The 21,753-nt window shown below is 42.2% G+C and overlaps 1 protein-coding gene across 1 annotated transcript in view; it reads left to right on the top strand.

The window, feature by feature from the left end:
• Positions 1–21,753, top strand: part of LOC104345407 (putative cation-transporting ATPase 13A4) — a 41,229-nt gene that overhangs the window by 12,681 nt on the left and 6,795 nt on the right. The window contains exons 4-24 of the mRNA XM_086467798.1: positions 667–737; positions 830–910; positions 1,795–1,864; positions 2,695–2,829; positions 3,243–3,315; positions 3,964–4,095; positions 5,296–5,466; positions 5,905–6,062; positions 9,301–9,489; positions 9,795–9,856; positions 10,576–10,726; positions 11,423–11,509; positions 12,210–12,363; positions 12,967–13,078; positions 14,943–15,067; positions 16,052–16,215; positions 17,279–17,401; positions 18,048–18,127; positions 19,154–19,196; positions 20,110–20,219; positions 21,035–21,131. Coding sequence (XP_086323924.1) covers positions 667–737; positions 830–910; positions 1,795–1,864; positions 2,695–2,829; positions 3,243–3,315; positions 3,964–4,095; positions 5,296–5,466; positions 5,905–6,062; positions 9,301–9,489; positions 9,795–9,856; positions 10,576–10,726; positions 11,423–11,509; positions 12,210–12,363; positions 12,967–13,078; positions 14,943–15,067; positions 16,052–16,215; positions 17,279–17,401; positions 18,048–18,127; positions 19,154–19,196; positions 20,110–20,219; positions 21,035–21,131 — 2,388 coding nt within the window. The remainder of the gene's footprint in view (positions 1–666; positions 738–829; positions 911–1,794; positions 1,865–2,694; positions 2,830–3,242; positions 3,316–3,963; positions 4,096–5,295; positions 5,467–5,904; positions 6,063–9,300; positions 9,490–9,794; positions 9,857–10,575; positions 10,727–11,422; positions 11,510–12,209; positions 12,364–12,966; positions 13,079–14,942; positions 15,068–16,051; positions 16,216–17,278; positions 17,402–18,047; positions 18,128–19,153; positions 19,197–20,109; positions 20,220–21,034; positions 21,132–21,753) is intronic.

Here is a 21,753-nt window from a genome sequence, read left to right on the forward strand (position 1 = left end):
AGCCTTGCCTTCTTCCAGCTGATATGAAGTGCCGTTATCTCTAATAGGCTTCGCTATTGTTGTGCAGGACAGGACAGACTCCTTTTGCAAGTTATAAATGGCAGTGTGTATTCCTAATGGATAACTGATCTGCAAAGGCTTAGCATTAGCAGCGGCTCAGGGAGTATCCTGGGATGGCCTTTCTTGCCTGTTGTCATATCTGTTCAGCTGAAGGACTCGGCACCATGCCTGCAAACTGCCCAAAGCCCCCTGCTTTCCTCAAAGCCAGACAGAAGATAAGGGAGTTGTCGACTGAAGACAGACTTCAACCACTGCCTGCATACCCACAACTGCATCAGTGATCTCTTCCCTTTGTTCTGTGAAATGAGAGTGAGGACTATATTCCTTGCTTCACAAAATGGGGAGAGAATAATGCTGCTTTGTACTTGCTTGACCTAAAGATCTGTAAAGCTTATTAGAACTTGCACTGAGGTGGGAATCCCACTCTATAATGTAACTAGGGAGTTAGTATATGCAATCCTGTCTTCTCTCCCTCCCTGCCTCCCATATAAGTTGTTTTATCTGTGCTTGACCCCAGTGAGGATGCCTAGCTGAGATCTGTGAGCAGGGCTGGGAGTGGTTTTTTTGTTGTGTTGCATATATTGTTGTCCCTGTTTTGTTTTGCAGGTGAAAAGTATCCAAGTACAAAAAATCCGCTATGTCTGGAATATCTATGCAAAACAGTTCCAGAAAGTTGGGTGAGTTCAATGCCCTGGTTACACAAGTCTCTGAAGAAATCAAGCTTCTTTGTGAATAGCGTCCTAAGGAAAACACTCACTTTCTATTTTAGAGCCCTAGAAGACCACCACAGTTGCTCAGCTCTACATGCCAGATACGGTTCTGGTCTCACCTGCAATGAACAGAATATCAGGTACACATTTTAAAACACAAGTACTCAACATATGGTTTTCAAAGAGATGCAAATTCACTGCTGTTGGTGTCCTTCCCTTGAGTTTCTTCTGTGTCCGTTAACACGCACATTGTTTTAGATGAAATGGCCATGAATGAAAAATTGAATGAAAACGGCTAGAGAATGTTTTGTATTCCTTGTCAAAGTTTTTTAAATGTCTCAGTGTTCATCACTGTTATTGTTCTTAATCAGGACATAACTATGTCCTGTAACTAGCTCTAGGCAGTTCTTATTTGGAGTAGCAGAAAATCTCCATGAGACGGTGCAGATAGGTTGTGTGTGTGTGTGCTTCTTCAGTGCGGCTCCATGTGACTGTATTGAACTTCTAAATCAGTAAGTTCTGGTCATTGAATTTATTCTCACAAACTACTGTACCATTAGACAATTTACAGAAAGAGGTATTCCTGAAACTGCTAAATAAAGAAATGATCTTCAGTTGATTGAATACTGAAAATCCACCTCCTGGCCTTAGCTCATGTTGAATCTTACTTTCAAATCACCCTCAACTTTATGCAAAATTATTTGGTTTTAGATCATTTAGATTTAGGTGCAGAATTCCTTTGTTTATAGTGCTTCAGAGGAATTTTTTTTGTGATAGAAACGTTTGCCTAAAAGGCTGTGCTACACCTCTTGTCTGTTTAAGTAGATTTTGCTAGTACAGTCATCTTTTCTGACATAAGCACTGTAGGGGCATTCAATTTTTTATCTTTTTCTTGAAGAAAGATCCTCACAGCCTTTAAACTGGGATTGATACAAGCTCTCAGGACTATTGAAAGATGCAGCTTCTTGAGTGAGCTACAATGTCACTATTTTATCTGTAAGTGATGTATCTTTATCCCATACAGGAGAGTTATATGTGGGCCAAACACTATCGATGTTCCAGTGATCCCTATTTGGAAACTACTCATCAAAGAGGTTTAGCATTTCTGTTTCTTTTATTCTAGGCTACTTGGGGAGGCAGAGAATGCATATAGAATGTAATGCATTCTATGTCTGAATTAGCTTCCCAGTCCTTACTCATCAACCACACTCCCTTTTCAAATCCCGATTAAAGCTGTTCCATGAAATTACCATAAATTAATTTATTCTCCACTGTCCTCTATCCTCCATACACATGCCTGTATGGCTGCTTGGTATTTGTTTATATCTGTGTCCCGGGAGCTCATTCTGTTGGCCTTACAAGGGTCAGTGAATGTTTACAAGCTGCACTAGAAATCAAACCTTCCAGGCAAAGGCTGTCTCAATCAGCAGAGATTAAATGAAGAGTAGTAGCTGGTATGTGCCTGCAGCTGCAGAGAGATCCAGTGAGCTCATGACTCTTGGCACAGCACCTTGTAAAGCACCAGTATCTTTTTCAGACAGGAACTGGCCATATGTGGCCTAAACAGAGTATTTGTGGAGATGTGCCTATGCTATGCAAGCTACATCCTCATGGCACAACCTGCTCTTCTTTCACCTTTGTTACTTTCTTGTAAAGAAGCAAGAAAAACAAGGCTTGGCTTAAGCCATTCACATCCCAAATAACATCCTATTGGTCTAGATTATGTGGCCTTTCTGTCAGATGTAAATGGTTGATTCTGATGAGACTGAAGCCACTGCTAAGAAAATTAGAAAGGGGGTTGGGACACACAACACTTAACACAATAGCTTTTATTCCAGCCCATTTCTAACAGGGTGGGCTGGCTGGGTATACTGGATCTGTTTAAATGTGACCAGCTCTTGAGTATTGCTCTCTCTCCAAACAGGTTTTAAATCCATTTTACGTCTTCCAGCTGTTTAGTGTGTGTCTGTGGTTTGCTGAAGATTACATGGAGTATGCCATTGCCATCATAATCATGTCTCTCCTCTCAATTTTTTTGACTGTATATGATCTTAGACAGGTGAGACACCATTTTCCACGAGGAGGATTTATTTCTAATGTCTGGGAAAGGCCAGGATGTTACAACATGCACATGTACATTGCTATGAGAGTTACTCAGAGGTTTAGTCTCGTGACATTGTGTAGTAGCAGGCGCAATGGTCTGGCCTCCTAGTCATCATAATCTCTGTGTGGTTCTTCACCCACATCCTCCCTTCCCCATTCCAGTGCTTTGCTTTGTAATCTTTTGTAACACCTTTTCTATAATTAGGGTGGGGAATTTCTTTCTCTATATGATTGTATAATTCCTGGCAGGGCCAGATCCCAGTTTATAAGGGCTCTCATAACCACAAATAACAAAAGGGAATAATTGTTAATGGATGAATTGCATCATGTAAGATGTAACACTTTTGTGTGTTCTCCTTTAATTTATAGCAATCGGTTAAACTGCACAGACTGGTTGAATCTCATAACAACATCATGGTCACTGTCTGCAGAAATAAGGAAGGTGACTCCTGTACACTTCTTTCTTCAATGTGTTTAATTTCTGTAGCCATTTATATCAAACCCAAGAACATACAGTATAGATTCCTTCTAGAGTACTTTCCTTTTCTTTCTCTCAGATCGATTAACTAACTTCTGCAGGTTGGGTTAATTTAACCTAGAAGTATGCTGTGGCATATCAATCATATTCATAACTGTTTGAGCACAGCCTTAGCAAAATTTATGAGGAGAACTATGTCATTTTTCTTAGAGCAGCACTGACAAAGCCAACCACATGGCCATTAAATGGCTGTGAGTCCACCTAATTGCTCCATGCAAAGTCTGTTCATTTCCACGGTATTTAGAGCACAATCCCAAAAGACAGAGTCAAACTAAGAAATGTAGATCCAAGCTTCTTCAGTTATGTCAGCGCATTGAAACAGTAACCATTGGTTGGGCACTTGGGGAGATAAGAAGGAATTCTGCAGTTTGAACTGATGTCTAGGCTTTTCTGAATATTGGAGGTTGTATTCTTAGGTCCTACTTTTGGTCGTTTGTTTATCAGCCATTATAGAGAAGTAACAACCTATTCAGCGGGTAGATCCTTGTATTTTTTCCCCTTACCACAGAGAAATATATGAAGCACAAAGTTTGTATTACATGTCACCTACAGGTTTGCAAGAGCTGGAATCACACCATCTTGTTCCTGGAGATATGCTCGTTTTGAAAGAGGGCAAAACCCTTTTGCCTTGTGATGCCATCCTTATCAGCGGGCAGTGCATTGTAAATGAAAGCATGCTGACAGGTACAGCTTATCCCTCCCAGGTTTACCACCAAAACATTGTCATAGCCCTATGGCTTCAGCCAGTGACACAGGACATACACTGCTATCATGTATTGCCCTTATTATGAGATAGTCCATAGCTAGCCTGGAAGGGGATTCTTTTGGGTGTTTGCTATAATAAAGACTGGAGCCCCAGCTTGTCTAAATAGACAAGATGGACTTTAGGAAGAGCAGTTCATCCTTTTCTTCCTTTCTGAGGTGCAGAGTTTAGGAAGGGATCCTCTGATTAGAAAGGAAAGAGTGGACAGTGAAGAGGAGTGAGCAGGACAGGAGAAGAAATAGTAGATACTGAGCAAAGCTATTCCCACACAGGGCCCACTCAGGCTGTAGGGGTTTCTCTTGGTCACTCTGAATGTCTTGTCATTGATCGTTGCAACATCTCCAACCTGCTGGGGTATCTGTCTAGCCCTCCAGATGCTTAGCTCCATGTTCATGGGTAGCAGTGAAGGACATACCAGGTGGGAGAGTTCACTGCAAAGCAGGATTTTTGGTGCAGGATAGTTCTGTTTCTTGTCTTTAAATTTGGTCTAGGTCTGAATTGAGCTGAAACTCACAGTTCTGAAATTTCATGTAAATGAGAAACTCCAGAAACCTCTTTCATTTAGAAAGCTTCAATTGTCAGAAAATATTTCTTCTGCTTCACCTTAGTATCTACTCTGATATAAATAGGATATTTGCCAACTGTCAAGCACTGAGCTAAAGGCTCTCCTTTTTACTAGGAAGGGGAAATAAGGAGTATCATGTTTAATCTGCCTAAGGGAATAGTGTAGTGACCTGCACATGAGGTTCAAACTAGATAAACAACTTGTGGCCATCAAGTGGAGTCATGCAACACCAGTTCAGGTTTCTTTGCAAGTCTGTATATCTACAGGCAGGGTTTGGAGTCCTTGAACTGCTTTCAGTTCTCAGACTTAACATGAAACTGTTGTACTGGTGAGAAGGAGAACTTTTATCTGGCAGAGTCTGATTGCTTGTTAGGTTTCAAACTCTTACTCACTCTAAAGTTGTCACAATATAAAAGTAATCTTTCTCTAAGCTGGTTTCTCTAGTAAATACCTTTAACTTACTATCTAGATGGCTCGATAATGTACTTATTTGAAAGTCAGCAGGGTGATTTTAAGGTGTACTGCAGTTTTTCTCATCTGAGCTAATTTTCCCTAGGGGAAAGTATTCCAGTAACGAAGACCCACTTACCCCAAGCTGATAACTTCAAGCCCTGGAGGATGCACTGTGCAGAGGATTATAAAAAACATGTCCTCTTCTGTGGAACAGAGGTCATACAGGCCAAGGGAGACGACAGAGGAGTAGTGAAAGCTGTGGTGCTGCGGACTGGTCAGTCACCTCTTCAGTTTGCTTTTCCTTTCATGCTTTTCTTTACTGGAACAGTCTGACTTAATGTGCTCAGTCACATGAAGTTAAAGGTGTTGATCCAAATTCACAACAACCAGATGGAGAATCAATATGCTGGGGTGGGCTAAGCTATTATGCATTGTTTCCATTTGCTTGGCACAACTTTTACAAAAGCTACTAGCATATGATTACAAAGAAGAATTTTTCTTTGCTTCTGAGACGTTAAAAAACCACTCCTCCTTAAGACAAAAATAACTCTTTTCTGTATTCTACCGAGTAGGTCACATACACTGAAATAAAGGATCTGGGCCTTCTTTCTGAAGTTACAGAAATTATGAGTCATTTTAAAGCCCTCCATTCTTTGTAGAGAACCTTTGGAAATGTTTTTCCCTTGGAACGATTTTAGTTTTGTCTTTCCAGGTTTCAATACAGCCAAAGGTGATCTGGTGAGGTCCATTCTCTACCCTAAACCCATGAACTTCAAGCTGTACAGAGATGCCCTCCGGTTCCTGATGTGCCTCATAGCATTTGCAGCCATTGGAATGATCTATGCAGTGTGTGTATTTGCACTTAATGGGGTGAGTTACTAAATGCAGATGAAATCGCCACACCCAGTTTCAAGAGAATTGAAACTTGAGTGGCTTCATATACATTTACATATAAAAGTACAGACCTTGTCACTCACCTTTTTGCTTTAGTATATGGGGCCATTTGACAGTGTAATTGAATTTGTGACAGTACACAAGCTCTCATACATTCAATTCCAAGGTGCCAAAACCCGCTGTTTCCCAATAGTAATTTCTTCTGAAGTCAGCAAATCCAATGCAAGCCCTGCATGTCTTATCAGCAGCCTTCTGTATGCTGACTGCCTCTGTGTGTTGCCTGCCCTGTGCTTGCTGATACATGTAATTACCAATGCACGTAATTACCATAATGCTTTCTAGAGAAATGGGAGATCCCAAGAGCTTAGCACTCTGCAAGTAGCTTTTACAGAGTTTTTGTGGCACTTGTTGTACATTCGTAGAAAAATCACAAGTGAGTCATGTGTTAAATGGAACACAGACTGATGTGTCACTGTGAAAAGGCAGCTTTTCAAAAACTTCACTTTAGATCGAAGACCCATCTATCCCTGACCACTGCCTCTGAGAGTAACTGGTAGCAAATGTTCCTGGAAACTGGTTAGGAAGTAGGGCAATATAGAACAATTCTTACCTGGTATAATCTTCCAAATTCTTGAAGAGAAAGTTTTAACAGTTCAATAAGCTGTCTTTTGTATCTAGATCGTCCTGCTGTAATAGCCACTGAAAATCTCCCAGAGTATGGTTTAATATATTTCTGAATTCATTTATGCCTTGGACTTGACAGCACCTGTGGCAATGATTCCCAAAGTTTCGTTATGTATTGCATAAAAATGTTCTTAAAGCTGCTGTCTGAATCACTGAAGACACTGTAGATTTTTGTTTTAGAGAAGTAGCAAATAGCTGCTTTCTATTTGATGTTTCCTATACTATTCATGATTCAGAGATCATTGGCCACTCCTTCAGCCACCTTTCTTCCATGTTACAGAGCCCTTAACAGTACAGGTGTAAACACAGATCCCTGAAATCTGCTGATGTTACAAAGAACTCCTTGTTTTCTTCTGCCTTTTTTTTTCATATCTTTGTATAGTCATTTAGTTGGGAGGGCGGGGCTAGAAGGGAGATAACCTTCACTTAGTTGTCACTCAGCTTAATATCCTTGAGAGCCTTTGGGAAATAACTCTTGCAAAGCCAACTATCCTATATCAGTTGAGTCACTCACATCTCCACTGATTTTTTCCAGAGTTCTCCAGGAGTTTTATGGGTTATTAATTTGCTCTGTGAAGATTATGTTAACCCTTCTCTAGTATGCCATATTCATCAAGGGTCAATTATAATTTTAATCAAGTTTTTCAATGTAGAGCAAAGATGTACAGTGTCAGGAAGCCAGCTATTCCTTAGTGGAAGGCAAGCAAGGAGCTGAGGGCAACCAGAGCACAGGGAGAGCCCTCACTGACTAGAGCACAGTCACACAGTATCTGAACGTGGTGGGGAGAGCTGGGTGCTGGTAACGGCACATCAGTAGTCCCAGGCAAGGCAAAGTAATTAATAATCTAGGCAGACCAGCCAGAAGCAGAAGATGAGGACAAGAGACAAGGCTGAAATATATGTCTAAAGGTGTCCATCCAGGAGACAGTGCTAGAGTCAGGTACACCTACAACGTGGCTGAGACAGGGACTGAAGGCCTAGGCCTGACCTTAAACCCATGAGTGAAAGGTATGGGTGGAGGTGAGGTTAGTAAGGATAGTTAAGGCCTTTTAGTGCACCTAGGTCCCTGCCATATTGGTCTCTCAATCTCTGGAGGGTTTGCCCGAAACCCTTTTAAAAACAGTTCACTCATTCTCATGCATTAAGGTCAATGTAAGAAATAGTTGTACACTGTAAACTGTAGTTCCACAATTTTTAAAGCCCAATTGCTTTAGAACTTCTTCAAAAACTTTGAAGAAATCATTTCATGCCTTGATATTATCTGTCAATGTAAAGTCTAAGTCCTGAGTTGCAAGGTTGATTCTGCAATTCAGCTTTTGAATCATTTTTCTCCTTTGGAATAATCTACAATCAGTTGGCTCAGAAGATTAATTCCCCTCAGGATATCAAAGAAAGTGTGTTGAAGAACATATCCTGGTGTCTGCTTTGCAGTTTTTCCTTTTTTTTTTTGTTTAACTTCCCCCTTGTAATATGTAAAATACATGCTGATGTTATCACAGCAGCTGAAACTGCCTTGTCAGACTGGTGTAGGATTCAGTCACATGATCTACTAAATGCTTTCTCTTCTGTGAGTGTGTTTGTCTAAAGGTGGCAAGTGCTTCATTCTAACATAAAATAGATACAAAATGTTATCAAACTGGTGCTTTCTGTGGTCTGAAACAATATCAATGAAGGGAAAATGAGAACATGATGAAAATTCAGCACATCAAATGCAGCATGATTTATGGTCAAAGTCCCAAGCTCAGAAGCAGTAATAATAGAACTCTATGATGGTTTGCTGATCTTTCTGAACTGCAAATTTGCTTTGGTTTCCAGTGGGTCAGTCCTCAGACCCCAATTTGAAATGCATTCAATCCTTAAGCAGTGATATCAGCTGCCAAGAATAGCAGTGCCGACATTCAGCATACTTGCAGTCAGTTTTACACCAACTTCTAAGCTCCCAAATTAGAGATTGCTTTTAGAAATGTAACCTTTACTTCCATGTTTCTTCCTGCAGGTAAAAGCAATTTCCTTTCACAGCTCCTAGAACACAAGGTCAGAAGAAATCATTAGCTCATGCATTCTGCCCTTCCTTTCAGCACCATCCCATACGTCTCACCTGTTACCCTAACACGTAGTCCAGAGCTATGCCTGTAGGCAGTTGGATGAATGCCCACATAAATGGCAGATTCTTGGGTGCTGTATCATGGGAAACTGGGCTTGGCTGAGGGTGCAGTAACCTAGCTGACGTGTTTGAACTCATGTGCTTTGGAGGAGACTCTGAGCTCTACCTGGCACGTTTGTTGGCACAGAGCATGAAGGAAGGCCTGGAGGCTGCTCTTTAGCAGTGGTGTAGCCGTAAAACCTCTGGTTAAATCAAAGCAATTAATTTCTTAGGGAGATGAATAAGTGATGGGCCATGGGCAGAAAACAGCACAGCCTTAAGTACCTGCAGTGGAGGGGAGGAGGGATGTAGAGGGCTACACTCAGACAATCTAAACAGCACTCCTTGCCACCCTCTTGCTGATAATGGCCTTCGGTTTTATGTCAGGAGGAGGCAGGAGAAGTGGTGAAGAAGGCTTTGGACATTATCACTATTGCTGTCCCCCCAGCTCTGCCAGCTGCCTTGACAACAGGGATCATTTATACCCAGCGGAGGCTGAAGAAAAAGGGCATCTTCTGCATCAGCCCACAGAGGATCAACATGTGTGGACAGCTGAACCTCATCTGCTTTGACAAAGTAACTACTATGTAGTGATTACTCTCTAACTAGTCACAGGAGCCACGCTATGGGTGGGAGAGTGTGGGTTTTTCCATTGTATTTTAGAAACATGACCGATCTTGCATACTTAAGTTCATGTTGTCTGAACAGACACTGTTGTGAATTGTTGTTTTTCTTGGAATCTAGGAATTGGCTGGTAGCACTTTTGCTCTGCACTGTGCTGGCATTTCTGGACAGTAACTTCTTAAAATTTTAAGTCTTGCTTTTTATTCCTCTTGGAGCGCTCATATGGGAAGTTAATTTAAATGTACATTTTAACTTAGACTGGCACCTTAACAGAAGATGGCCTGGATCTTTGGGGCTTGCTGCCCTCTGAAAGAAACTGGTAAGGCTCCTTGACACACCAATGCCATTTAAATTTGGTGGGATAGTGACTGGATTCTCCTCCTAGACATATGAACAAATCTGAAAAACAATTAATGTGAAGCAGCATTTGAAGTTCCCCATATTTAGATTTCCAATATTATTTTTACAGCCTCTGGAAAATGAGTTGTTTGCCTCATCCCAGGGGTCTTGCTCCATGTGAAAAGATGCAGCCACTGTCTTCAGCATTTGGCACAGCATGCCCAGGCAGGGTAGTCTGCAGTAGACATGCTAGGTGCAATCTCAAAGCTACAGCTATGCCCCAACCTTTTATGACAGGAAGATGCAGTTACCCACAAGATTGCCACTCGGTTCCCTCAGTGCCCATGTTTTTGCCCATTTACATTTCCAGAAATGTGCATGCACAGAGATGGTCAAACTTACATCATCCTCACAGCTCAGGAGTCCTTGCACAAGCCTCAAGGATGGTATTTTATAATAATCTGTTCCTCTGTCCATCCCAATGGACACCTTAACTATGCAGAATACACCTATTGTGAGCTTGTGTATCCCAGCCTTTAACAGGTGCATGAGAAATGGCTCATGAGGGAAGACAAGTCCCCAGAAACATGCCTGTGGTCTGACCACAGGATAGGACTTTAACAGCCCCCTGACTTAGGGGATATTTTTGCTGTTAGTCATATGCTGTTTGGTGTTATCTGACGGTAATTTTTGTGTTAGCTTCCAGGACATTCACAGCTTCCCTGAGGACTGCAGTCTGCCTTGGGGCCCAGTGTTCAGAGCAATGGTGGTTTGTCATTCACTAATTGTTTGGGAGGGCAAGATCCAAGGAGACCCACTGGATGTGAAAATGTTTGAGGCCACTAACTGGGTAAAGCAGTGCTTTGTTTTTATGCAAATAGCGGTGGGGAGTTTTGATGAAAAGGAGAAATGTCCCAAGCCCTTCCATGCAAATAGCCACTTCCCACACAGAAGTAAAACAGCTAAAACCCAGAAAAGATACCATGTGTTCAGGCATTAGGCAGACACCCATCAAAGTTATAAATTAAACAGGAATAATCCTGTTAAATAATTTCTGTGAAACAGGAATAATCATGTGCTCTTTGACACCATGAAATATTTTTGGTCCTCGCAGTCATGTTGTGATGATTAAAAAGTCCAGCTGATTTGTGGAATACTTCAAGAGCAGAGGATGGTGCTTTCTACATTAATACAAACTCTCATTAATTATTTTCCCATTGGGTCTATGTTATATCTAAAGATTTTTGCATATTGAAGTGGGTTGCAATGAATAAGGGATTTATTGTCAGTGGTAGCACATAATCTATTTGCTGTGCAGGAGTACTGCAGTACCTTAGTGAAGCTGGTGAAGCTCTGGATGTGAGTGCCAAAGGAGGCAGTGGGTTTTCCATTACTGGAGCTTTTTAGTGTGAGGTCAGGCAGACCCCCATCAGGAATGAATAAGATACCTTGTTTTGAGGGAAGGAAAAGCTCTAAATGGTTCCTTGAAGTTCCTTTCAGGTCTACTGGTGCTGTGATCTGAAAGATTTTTGTCTTTCAATAACAGGTGATAGATGATTCCATTGGACACCAGATTGAAGGTCAAGGATCCACACAAGCCACAGTTGTTAGACCTGGGCCTAAAGCCAGCAGTGTAAGCTATTTGCAAGATTCACATTCATGATCAAGTTAAACTGTCACTTTAAGGTTTACCTTTCAGTGGAGAAATGCTTGATTATCCTGGTCCAATGCAGCTCTTCCACACTTAGTCTTTCTTGTACTGCCTGCAGAGAGATTGCCTTGCTCTCTCTGATTAAAAAGAGATGCCTGGGGGAGCTTGCTGCTCACAAAAGAAGCAAGGGGATGCTGGATGACAGATTGTCCAGCTCAGGAATTTGCCTATCCTGGTGACTTGAGAGTCAATCCAAACTCTGCTGAGTGATGAAGATCTCTAAAAGCACTTGGCACTGCAGTGGAGTCTGATAGCTGATGTCAGACCATTACTGGTGACATACACCAAGGGGGGCACTTTCAGACATCCATTTTCCTTTTGCAAGACGAGTGTAAGACCTAGCAGAGTCTTGTTAAAGAAACAGGGTTAGTAAGTTCCTTTCAGTAAATTACATTTTATAGTCTGCTAAAACTATCAGTGAACTTTTCCTACTGCTTAAGCTAAATATTTCTGTACGAATTTCACCTTGTCTTTGTATACCAGTCCATTCTGTCCCACTGTGAAATATCAGCCCATTATACATGGTTAGCTTCTTACCATGGACCAAAGGACAGACCTAAAATCCTTTGGCCAGAGTTTAAAATCCTTGCTGCAGTATTTAATCCACTTGTTTTTCTCCTAGGCCCCAGTGGAAGGAGTTACTATTTTACATCAGTTTCCATTTTCTTCAGCCTTGCAAAGAATGTCTGTCATTGCTCAGGAAATTGGTGGGGAACGACAGGTCTTCACAAAAGGGGCTCCAGAAGTGGTGGCCATGTTATGTAGAGCAGAAACAGGTAACTAACATTTACAAATGCTTCCTAGAAACACATATGTATAAGTGACTTTGGATGGTGCAATAAATTCAAAGGTCCAAATGAGATATCTGGGTCTAAGACTTTATACTTGAGCCTGAAAAGTTAGTCTCTCTGTTGTGCTCCAAGTCTAAGGCTAAGCTCTTACACAGCCCTTCCCAAGACAAAAGGACTGCTAAGAGATAAAAGCAAGTACCAACTCTTATACAAGGTGTACAGTCTCTGCCAGAATAGTTATTTGGAAAAGTTGTCTACTGGTCCAGTGTAGACAAAAAAAAAAAAGTTTTCTTTTTTCTCCCAGCCTTGGGAGGGCAGCTAGAAGAGCACAGCTCCTTCATGACACACTGAAGGAAGTGAAGTCTTCACAAAGTATTTTAGGATCCTAACTGCAAAGTGGCAGAGGAGAGGCAATGATTTTCTTCCTGAGCAAAGTTCAGTTCAGCAGCTTCTCTTGATGCCCTTGGCCTATTGGTAGGCTCTAGGTGTACCTGTCCTGTGGGACAGGAACCTTCTCTGCTCCAAGGCTTCCTTGTTATTAGAAAGCAGTCACATACCCGATGAACTGTCTTTTCCTCTTTTGCACAGTCCCATCGAACTTTGAAAGCAAGCTTCTGTTCTACACAGCACAGGGCTTTCGGGTCATCGGACTGGCATGTAAATCTCTACAGGCAGGGCAGCAGTCTACTGATCTAACAAGGTAAGCCATAGACTGCTTCTTATCAGCTACATTCAGCCATGGGCTAGTGGTGCCCCACATAACACCTTTACCACAACACCCCTGCCAAAGAGCACAGCTGTAGTACAGAGTTTTTTTAGATTCAGGACAGAGGGAATCTGATTTAAATCTGTATATAGGTCTGTCTGAGAATGGGTAAAGGGCACTTCACTACCCCTTGCTTATAGCACATGCCCAGAATCCTTACACATTTCTTAACTTTGGATCAATGTAGGAAACATAGTGCACTCTGAAGTCTAGTACACCCCTCCCTCCCTTGGTCCATCATTTCTACCAATCTCCTTGCAGATTTATCTGGGCTTTCAGCTGAAGAGAAGTTTCTTCTTTTTTTGTTATCCTAGCTCCTTGATTAAGCAAAGGCAGCAGATGACCCCCATTACGCTGCCTGTTCTCTAGCCCAGTCAAAGTCAGCAGACTATCTTCTGCTGCTGTCTTGGTCCAATCCTTTAGCTTTCTAGATTTAGCTCCCTTCAGTTTCTAGAGAAGCCAGCAAACTCTTCTGCTATGCCCACAATATTAGTTTTCCACAAGCCTCACACAAGAACACCTATACATGAATCTATATGCTTTTACCCAAATCTCTCTAGCTTTTGCCTGTGATACTCCAGAAAAATCACTTCTGAAACATGCGCAGTTGCTTAGCATCTGCTGCCCTCTCTGTTTACTAGCTGCAGGTCCTAATCCAGGTGGGGCTCACTTGCTTTTTCACAGGGCTTTATGCTTTGCTGAAAGGGCCAGTGACACTGAGGCAAAGTGCAAGTGGTTTGTTTAATTCTTGTGACAGGTGTCATAACAGACCTATCTAACCCAATGAGCAAATGTGTGTGATTTTGCAGTTGTGTGTGCAGTTATAGCATGTGTGATGTATATATACTGCCAGGAGAAAAAAGAAAACTGGAGGTCAAACACAAGATCCGCTGTGAAAGCAGTGACTATTCAGGCACCACCTGACTCAGCAACTCTGACTGCCATGCAAGTGTTTGGCATCACCTCCTCCTTACTACAGTGGCTAAAATAAGTGTTTGAAAGTTTTTCTTTTTTTTTCCAGACTCTTCAGAGTCAACCTAGTCTCCCTGAGAGACCTCTAGTTTATGAATCAGGGATGGGATGGGATGGGATCGGATTGTTCGCCAAATTCCATTCTCAACTGCAGGTGTTCAATTGTAGCAGAAGCAATAGCACAGGTGTAAAGAGAAGAGATGGTAAGAACAGAATTGGAGTGCCTACATGCTGTTTGCTCAGGTTCTACCGTCAAAAGTAGCAGATACATTTACTAAGGTGTGTTCCTTTGTTGTACAGTCCTCAAATGAGAAGAACTAGTGTGCATGAACTTTCCAAATCAGGCCACCAGAGTTTGGGAATCCTGCAGTAAACTCAGGGTGCTTTTTCACACTGGCTGAGGATGGTGCATCTTATGGTCCAACTTATCCATCAAGCTTCATGTTGGTATATGGAGCTGGTAGGTCAAAATTGGCTCTTTTTTGATTTGGTAATTAAGCAAACATGAGCTGGAAGCTCACTATGTACTGAACTCATACTTCAGAACAACAGAAGAAGAGAACAGAAGGATGAAAAATCAAATGAAGACCCTCCATACACAGCCAGCACCACTTGCTGCCAGAGGGAAGCAAGCCCTGCTAGTGTTGAAATAGCACCACAAAAGACAGACAGCCTACGACTGCTGAAAATGTAACAACTTATTTCAATTCTTTTGAGTTAGGTGGGATGGTTAACAGTTATAACTGGCTGTCAGCAAAATCAGTGCAAAACCAGGCTAAAGGCAAAAAGAAAAACTGAATCTCTCTGATCTATTCTTCGCTGTTAGGGAGGAGGTAGAATCTGATCTAACATTCCTGGGTCTGCTGATAATGGAGAATCGATTAAAGAAGGAGACAAAGCCTGTCCTGGAAGAGCTCAGTGCTGCCCGCATCAGGAGTGTTATGGTCACAGGTATCTAAAAACTGTGGATTCTTTACGTGGTCGCTGGCCCAAACAGGGAGTTCAGAGGTGTTTGAGTGAACAGTCTGCTGCTTTCTCACCACCACTGGTAAGAAGGCACAAACAATTATGAAACAAGAAGCATCTGTGTTGTAATAATGATGTGAGCTGAACCATGCAGGCTTGTGTCCCTGACAACTTCACCAGGCTGTGTCAGATACCTAACTCTTAATTTATCCCACTTTCACCACAGATCAGAGCCTTCCTGTGCCTTTGATGCTTTCCAGTGAGTCCATTTGTTCTCCCTGGTAAGGTTATCAGATGACATGCACAAAGACGTGTCATGCAAGATCCCCTCCTTATAGGGCCTCATGAAATCCTGTTCTCATAATGAGCAGAGGTGAAGCATGGATGCCAGGACAAATCCCTGAACCTTATGACTTCTGGTAATTCATGCCTACCGGTCCCTATTTATCTCATTTTTTTCTTGAAGTGCTGGTTTGGATTTGGATAGGATAAGCCCCAGTTTTTCCATGGTCCAAAGACATTTTTCTAGGAGTCACACAGATCTTACCTTCTTGGGCTTCACCCCTGTCAGCACACATCCTACGCCAAAGCCATCTAAGGCAAATTGATAAGAATCAGTGATGCTAGCAGCAACTTAACAGTGAATTCCTTATTGGTTTTGGTCTAAAACACATAATCTAGGAGCAGGTTCTTCATCTGGATTTCTTCAAGCTGAAGATGAAAATGTTTCGTCTCCAGTTGAAAATGAAAACATTTCATTTTGAGCTGAAAATGTTTAATTATTGAGACAGACCTCATCTGCAAGGTTTTGTTCTTTATCAAAAACTTTGCTAGGCACAGACACTGAAATCTTACTAATTCTTGTGGATGTATTTGAAAACTCAGAATTCAGGAAAAGGCTAATGTTTCCTCCATGAACAATTCCTCATTGCAGAAATTTTTAGATAACACTCCCCTTGATTTTTCTAGGTGACAACATTCAGACAGCTGTAACCATTGCCAAAAATGCTGGGATGATTTCTCCAACGAACAGAGTGATTCTTGTGGAAGCAAACAAAATACCCGGATCTTTTTCAGCATTTATAACCTGGAAGCCACTAGAAGAAAACAAAACTGAAGATTACAGAAGCCTGGTGAGCATGTAAGAGGCAGGTGTTGTGCAGCAGGAAAACAAACTGGAATGCTTTAAATGATGCAGTGGGATTATGCTAGTATAACAAACACCAGTCATTCACCATCGTCTGCATGTCAGAATGTTATGTGCTAGAAGAGTGTTTAAAAAGAACGGATCTTTGTAAAAATGTACTCTCCTAGAGTTTCCCTTCTAGCATATTATCTTGTGAACAGTTTTGCTAACTGCCTAGCTAGGTTTGACAGCAGCTTTGCAGAAACCCAGGAAAGATTTGTCTCTAGCCCTCATGCTTAGCTGATGCCAGTTTAAAGCATGTTTCCTTTCCCCGCAAGGTAAGTTTGATCGTATAGATGTGGACTTAAAATCTGTGGAGCTGCACTGAATGATCCAGCCCTGTTCAAGCAGGCAGAGAGTTGGCACTTCCCCATACCTGCAGAATTAAAACACAGATTAACTGTTGAGAAATTGCATATACACAGTGAAAAGAAAAGGCTAGCTGTGCTAAGAGATTATATTGCATCAAGCATCTCCACAAAGAAACTGAGACAAAGACCAGTTACTTTCTCGCTGAAGAGTATATCTGAAGGTGCTGACCCTTCTCTGAGAAGTATTAGAGTCAGGCACTTGGTAGGGAATCTCTGCAGGGGCTGTTGGGGGTGTCCTTTCTACCAAGGCTCAGCCTGAGCAGCATCTTCACTGTATTTCACTGCAAAAAGGCATGCCTAGCTATGATGTCCATATTCTCTCTCTAGCCCCTCTCACTCACAGTTCAGCCCACCAGATTGGCTGTGTGGCATAAATTCTATCAAATGTGACAATGCTGAGGGCTAGCTTTTAAGACACACGAAGCACCCAGTTCACACTGAGGTTAATGGCATTATATGCCTAAATCTCTTTACAGATCCAGGCAAAGGAAATGGGCCCTGAACCCAGGTCTCCCAGAGTCTCTTCACAAGTCCTTCCCCATGGTGTGTCCTTTTCCTTGTCTGTAGTAGTGCTTGTGTAAATGCGCATAGTAGCTTTTGAGGTCCTGGGAGCAGCACTCATTCTGTCTTGTTTTACAGGAGGATGACGGTCAGACTGAACAAAAAATCAGGCTGGCATTGGGATCGGGCCAGTATCATTTTGCCATGAGTGGAAAATCTTACCAAACTATAGCACAGCATTTCAGGCACTTACTTCCAAAGGTAAGATCTGGATTATTTAACTGGAGTAGGCTTGCTGTTCAGTAGATTTGGATTGTCCTGATATAATTAGCTGAAAAGATCTGTACCAGGACATCTTTTGGGAACAGTTCTAACCCTGAAATACTTATGGGCTGGATGAATCTCTGATATTAACATATCAGGAAGGATCTGAAAATCCCTGGATTTTTTCTGCACATCAGAGGAGCAGGCCTGGGCCATGGTTTGAGGACATGACTGAAAACATTTGTGCCCACATGCCTGGCCCTCACACAGCACTGATTCTGTCATGTTTTTGAGAACAGGAGAAAACATGGTATTACACAGCATGCAATTCAGCATGACTTGCCCTTTTTATGAAACGATAGTATCATGAATTCTTTTCTAGTAAATCCCTGCCTGGTAATCTATGTTCACCAGGTAACTCAAATAACACACCAGGTTTCTTGTCCTTGTTGTGGTTGTTATTTTTCAAAATATTAATTAAGATACCTTTTATCTTTGATCATCAGCCTTTCCTGCTTTGGAATCTAGCATCAGTTGTTTGGAAATTTGAATTTTTGGTGGTTTCTATTACAGATTATCACTGAAATAATTGTGACTCTTACCTCAAGTGCTTAAAAAATAGCTTCCTTTTTTCTCCTTACAGCTCCTGCTGAATGGAACAGTTTTTGCTAGAATGTCTCCTGGTCAGAAATCCAGCCTTGTAGAAGAGTTTCAAAAGCTGGAGTAAGTTCATAATGAGCATTAAAAGTTAGGAAGTGTTTGATGACTTTCCAGACCTGAAAAAAGCCTAGTAAGAGCTAGCTAGCTTTTATCTAACATAGCATTTCCTGGAAGCGCACAAACCCAAAATTTCTGCAGACATTCAGCTTGGCAATTAAGTTCCAAAAGCCTGTTGAAGAAGACACACCGAAGTCCATGTTGGTTTGGCAACACATCAAAGACCTAACACTCGCACGATTCTGGGTTTCATTTGTTCACATCATCCTTCATTCTTCTCTTTCTGGGCCTGAAGGAGGGGCACTTGTGTACCCAAGATTTTTAGGAATATCTCCTAGCATTGCAGCTTTTCTGATGCTAGTAGTCCTTTTACTGCACTATTGCTAACTCAGTGTCATGGGTTAGAAAACTTGGGAGGGCAGTCGGGATTGGTATGCCCTGTGCTGCTCACAGTCACAGAGGTGTGTATATATTCCTGAGCCCCAGATGTCTTGTTGCCTGTTACTCATCTGCTTCCCAAGTCTTTTGAAGATTTACTTTCAGGGTTCATCATTTCAGCCTCAGGGTGGGGAGCTGTCTCCAGATATCCTGTTAAGCCCATGTTCTCCTTCTGTCTACTTCAACTGCCTCTGTCACTGTCTCTCCATTCATGTCTATTCCCAGTGAACTTGAGGTACTAGAGCCTGCAATCCTTCCTTTCTGAGCAGGGTTGTCACCATTATCCTTTTCCTCTGTTATGATTGACCTTTAAAACCAGTGAGGGTGGGAGACAGTCTATTGTAGTGAAGACAGAACTTCATGCTAGTGTATTCTTCAGTCCGTCACAGCAGCAACTCTTTAGTGTAGGCACAAGGCCCATACACAGTCCAGAGTCCTGGGCTGGTATTTCAGCCTTTCAGCTTTCCAGAAGGGCTTTTAACAGAAAGCTTGCATGACTTGCATAAATGACTTGCAAGGAGGAGACTCTGATTACCTCCTGTTTATAGGTCTCACTTTCCCAAGAACTGAACTGTATGTCACTTCATTTTTCAGTTACATTGTGGGCATGTGTGGAGATGGAGCCAATGACTGTGGGGTAAGTGAAAATTCTTTACATTATATTTGTGTAAAAAATGAACAATGAATGCAATGCCAGTAGAATATCCCAAACTGAGGACATGCTGGAGTTGGGAGTGCTCTGCTTATTCACAGAGCAGCTGTACTGGCACCAGTACTGATTCAGGCCCGATCCCATAGTGTGGTCCTTACCATGCAAGAACTGTCCTAGGCAGAGATTGTTTTACTTTGTGATCTCAAGGACTGATTAATTTTCTTCACAAAAACCACCATAGGATTCTCCAAATCCTTCACTGGGGTTTCTGTCAACATTTTCACTGTCTGGGGGTTGAGAAGACTAGAGTGAGGAGAAGTTTCCATGGGGAACAGCTGTAGCCCTACGAGGTTTTGGTAAATGCACATTTTAGTGTGCAAGTGCAAGAAAGTTGGGTTTTTTTTCCAAAAGGAAAGGTCCATGTTCAGGAGGGACCCATAACGCCCTTCTGGGCAGGTCGAGTTCACTCCATGGCTTCACACATTCTTGTGACAGTGAGAGGAATGCCACCTAGGCAGTGAAGCACTCATTTGCCCTAATGAAAAGTCCTAAGGATTCTCCTGGGGAAGCCAGCAGAGAACCTAGACTACATAGGGTGTGACTGCAAATAAGTGCTGACAGATGAGGCAGAGTCAAACCTGTCTTCTGCAGCTGGTAGTGGATGGCTTTGAGGTCTGTGGAAAATGGCCTTTCCCATGCTTCATATCCATTCTTCTTCTGGACCTGATGCCTCAACTACATCCTACTGGAGGAATCTTTTGGGTGAAGAACACCCAGGGGGTAAAGAGGGACTGCTGTTCACAGAAGGCATCCTATAATAAAGGGTCACTTCTTGGCTGACATGTCAGTTGCTGTGTCATCCTGGTTTGTGAGTGCTGAAGAAGAATGTGACTTTCAGGCTTTGAAAGTGGCACATGCAGGGATATCACTGTCGGAGCAGGAGGCGTCTGTGGCTTCACCTTTCACATCTCGAACCCCGAGCATAGCATGTGTGCCAGAGCTAATCAGGTGAGCACGGATTTTTGTTTTCTATTTCATGAAGGAGACAGTTCCCACTCTTCTCAAATACTAGTGTTGGGTGTTCCCACCAGGCTAGAATGTGCATATCTAGAGAAAAAATACATGTCTTTGGCCATGAAATTGCCATTTGTCTAGTTCCCATCTGAAATTCCTTTAAGATATATTAATTCCCTCTAAACTATAGGAGGAGGGCTTCTACAGCTGAGCTTCATGTCATCAGCAGTATTTTAAATGCAAAAGAAATAGAAAATTGAACAATGCTTCATAAAGGTGAATCCAATGTCCACAGATCAACCTGTACACTACTGTTAGGCCCTGCCTCTGATATCCTATGCAAAGAAAAGGTTAGCATCTGTTATTCCAGTGCCCTTATTCTGCTTTTTGGGGCAGATGAATAACCAGGGAGAGTGCATTACCCTGGTTGGATATTATATGCCCACTGCAGGAGGAGAGGACTTGCTAGTCTGAACTCACTGAGCACCTGCTTGGCTTTGTAAGTTTTCCCTCATATGGAGTCATTACCTGCACTATTAATGTCAGCAGGAAAACTGGCTGGGTTAAACTGTAGTCTTCGGAACATAGATGACTGGAATCAAGCCCTTGTGCTTGCAGCAAGATTTCTGCAAGTGAAGATTTTGCTTTCATTGGGGCCAGATTTTATTTATTTCACCTCCCAGCAAGATACTGGCAGAGACTTCTCTATTTGTGTCATGTGCCTTGTTTTTCAACAGCATTTTGGAAGGACTGGCAACAGGAGCAGACCCATCACCTAATTGCTGTCCTTTATTCATGTCTTCATACAGGGAAGGCCGTGCTGCCCTCGTCACTTCCTTCTGCATGTTCAAGTACATGGCGCTGTACAGCACCATTCAGTACCTTGGCGTTCTCCTACTGTATTGGGTATGTCTTGGGAACATGTTGGCTAGAACTGGATAAGCTACTACTCCCTTGTGGGAGAAACATGGCATAAAAGCCACAATAAAACTAGGGTATGGAGCTTTACCTTTTTCTGAGCTGCAAACTTTTGTGGCATGATCATATGGGCTTCCCGTACACTCAGCTGAAAACTGGAAAGATTCTTCCCATTAACTTCAGCCACTGGACTCAAGATCTAAGCTAGGCATAAAGAAGGCTGAGATACGGAATAGTATTTTGCATGAGGGCATATGTCTGTGAAAAAGGAGAATCTGGTGTAAGCATATGCTGTTGCAATTTATTCAGCTTTTAAAGCATGAATTAACTTGACAGCAAAATCCCCTGGAGTGCCTTAAACTGCTTTTGCATGGCTTCTTCCCAAATAGAGAGGAAGGCTTTGCATTCAGAAGTCACCCAGCACTGAGAAAGCACGTCTCTTCAAATACCCTTCTTTTTTATTGCATTGGGTGAACTGGAAGCATCCGTTAGTCTGAACAATGTACAAAATGAGAGTATTCACTGCAGGCCCAATGATGACGAATCTATTGGCAGGGTGGTGGATTGTGTCGTCCTGTTATCTACTGAGTAGGGTTTCAGAACAAACAGC

This window comes from Leptosomus discolor, chromosome 7 (assembly GCF_034619465.1).
Source record: "Leptosomus discolor isolate bLepDis1 chromosome 7, bLepDis1.hap2, whole genome shotgun sequence".
Classification (NCBI taxonomy): domain Eukaryota; kingdom Metazoa; phylum Chordata; class Aves; order Leptosomiformes; family Leptosomidae; genus Leptosomus; species Leptosomus discolor.